The 2,868-nt window shown below is 40.8% G+C and overlaps 1 protein-coding gene across 7 annotated transcripts in view; it reads left to right on the top strand.

Annotated features, from left to right (window-relative positions):
* The window catches only part of SFSWAP (splicing factor SWAP homolog), a 116,927-nt gene extending 114,235 nt beyond the window's left edge, over window positions 1–2,692 (top strand). For 6 of the 7 annotated variants that reach the window (XM_019507063.1, XM_019507065.1, XM_019507062.1 and 3 more), the window contains one exon: window positions 2,589–2,692. In XM_019507063.1, coding sequence (XP_019362608.1) covers window positions 2,589–2,654 — 66 coding nt within the window. In that variant the 3' untranslated portion in view covers window positions 2,655–2,692. The remainder of the gene's footprint in view (window positions 1–2,588) is intronic. The other variant, XM_019507064.1, reaches the window with a different exon arrangement.
* The last annotated feature ends 176 nt before the right edge of the window (window positions 2,693–2,868 follow it).

Here is a 2,868-nt window from a genome sequence, read left to right as displayed (position 1 = left end):
AATAGTATTAGAAAAGGCTCCTTCTAGAAATTGCTTCATATATTTTTGACCTACATGGGGTAGGGGCAACAGTTAAGTTTGTAACACCCTCCAAAAATGTACTGCCATCAGGATGAGCAATTATTAAGTAGTGATTGTAATGCTTTTTAATGCATTCAGTTTCCTTCATACCACTTATTCAAAAAATAGCCTATGTTATAATTTTTACATGCATTTAAAAAGCCACGGTTTAGCTTTCAAAAATTCTCGTCCGCTTTGTTTTTAAATGTCTATTTAACTTTGGATTATGTGTCAGTTTTGAGAGAGAAGATTATGGCCTAACCATGACTCTTGTCATTTTTCAAAAAGTGTAATTGCTGGAGAAAAATTCACCCCTGGACTTTTGCTCTGTTTTTCTTTTCCATTGTGTAGAAATTGATGAGTCTACCAGAAAATTAACCTCTTCGTGAATATAATTCCTTTGTACATAAGTGGCTAGGGCCCTTCCCATTGCTGGCTTTGTCAGAAGAACCTTCTTCCAGAATAACTTCTTTTGCTTTTTCCTGTAGGAAGACACTAGGAACAGGAATAAAAAATAAAGCAACCAGAGAGAGACTGTGAGGGACATCATGGTCCTTGGAGCAGATTAAATATCGGGCAATTAGAAAAGCATACTTGAAGCGTAGGTTTAATTGTTGTTACAAGCAGGTCCTGGATAGACCATTTTCCTTATGGTATATGGTGTACTCAGTACTTGTCGTTTTGCTCCAAGTACATATTAGCTTTTGACCTGGGCCCCTCGGTTGTAGTAGGTTTAAATGCGTCTGGCAACTTCAGCCTCGTTAAATTCTGCATTTCAGCACTACTGGTTTAAAAAAAGAGGGGGCGGTGTGCATAAGACTTTCAGTCTGGTTTACCCTGTACAGATCACTCTCAGGGTCCAAATTTCTCAGTCCCCAGTAAGATAATTTCCTTAGTGCTTAGCATTGGCTCTGCTACTGCTGTGATGGGTTTCCTTCCAATGGTGAGTACTTTCCTTACCTCACCTTGTCTGTTTTCCTGTCTGTAAAATGGAGTTAATGATACAGGCCTCCTTCATAAAGTGGCTTAAGGTCTACAGCTGGCAAATGCTTTACAAGAGCTAAGTATGATTTTGCTTTGCGTTACAATAAGGGAAGTATTATGCTTTTAAAGTAAATATTGTTAGTAATTTGGCATTCAGTATTCAGCAGCATTTTTATGTTTTGTGGTAATCGGGCGGCACAGAAACCGCCAGGTGCAGCTTACATAAAATTACGTTCCCTTTGTCATGCATTGTTTCTGGAGCCTGTCAAAATGGAATTAAGTGTTGTGACACCGAGCGGCGGCTCTTCCTCGGTCATTCTGGCTTCCATGGAAATTCTTCTTGATTTGTGAGGCCTTGCTACTACACACAGGATAATAAACCCTTAAAATGACTTGTGATTTTTGTCACGGGTTCTGGCTCCAGGACTTGCAAAGATTTTCTCAGACAATTATATTTGCTTCATACGCATCTCACGATTCCCACGTGTAATATGTAACCCTATTGGCTGACGCTGACATTAACGGTATCGTGCCTTCATTTGTAGTGCTCCACTAAGAAAATGTTCCCGTTTCTCTTGGTTTCTTTCAGCCGGGGTGCATTTATTTTTTTCTCCTGTGCAAAAACCATTCCTACTCTTTGTTTAAAATACCTGTCCTGGAGGCCAACTTGAATTTCTGCAGGCTTGTCTCAGTCTTCTGAGCGGGGGAAGGGGGCTGCTGGAACTCGAATTTTGTGGAAATGTGATCTCATGCTCGGGCTCCTCATTGTAATTGCTCCATCACATTTATTGTGTATATTCAGAGCCAGGATTCCATTCTTTCCGCACACTGACCTCAAATACTTCTTCTCAACGGCTTTTGCTTCCCTTTCCTACTGAGATTTTTAGAGCAAAATTTCATTCTGCCGATTGACTGTCAGTTGCGCTGCTGACCAACATACCAGATTTCAGTTGTACTACACACTGAAATCCAGTCGCCCACTGGAACTGCCCACCTGCATGTTTGAGATCCCTTCACTGTAGTTTTTGGTAAGGGGCCTTGTTCCTACAGCATCTTAAAACTGAAAACAAAATAAAGACTCTTGCTTCCCTGCTGCCACACTCAGCTTTGCTTGTATATATAGAGGGCCCTTCCCCAGTGCAGTCTGAACTATTTGATGATAAGCTTGTCCAGGTTCCATCAGAGGGGTCTAAAGTGTGAAAGATGTTGCCTAAACTCCAGCCAGGGTTTTGAAGCCTCTTTTTTTTAACCTCCTTGGTGATTTCTAGTTACCCAGGTAACAATGCATACCGTGCCGGTATTTGGGACCATTTCCCTTGTCCTGAAATGTTGGAGTTCAGTGGCATGTGAAAAGAACTGTAGTAAAAGTCATTGTGCTGCATTGCTGAGTAACGCGAAACATTTCTGAGCATAAATATGAAATAGCTTTGAGTAATGTAAACTAATAGTAAGCATTGAAATTTAAGTATTGTACATATTGCAGTATTTCATGAATGATCCAGTTAAAAATGAAAACCTCTGCCCATTTCTCCCATTTCCTGCAGGATCTCATGGCCAAAGTGAGAGCGATGCTTGCAGCTTCCAAAAACATCCCGACCAGTGCCTCCTGAGACCTGGTGATTTGACCATCAAGAGATTGATGTGGAAAGGAACAATCGGAAAAACTGCCTTGTCTCAAGTGTCCAACTGAGCTTAGCTCATGTGGTTGCAATTCATTCTGATCTGATCAGAACTTAAAGGAGCTAAAAACCTTTCTATACAGAACTGTCCCATTGGAACGTCACTGATTTTTTTTTTTTTTTTTTTTTTTTTTCCCCCCCCCCC

This window comes from Gavialis gangeticus, unplaced genomic scaffold, assembly GCF_001723915.1.
Source record: "Gavialis gangeticus isolate Ggan-Ray unplaced genomic scaffold, GavGan_comp1, whole genome shotgun sequence".
Classification (NCBI taxonomy): Eukaryota; Metazoa; Chordata; order Crocodylia; family Gavialidae; genus Gavialis; species Gavialis gangeticus.
This window is presented reverse-complemented; position numbering and strand designations above follow the sequence as displayed.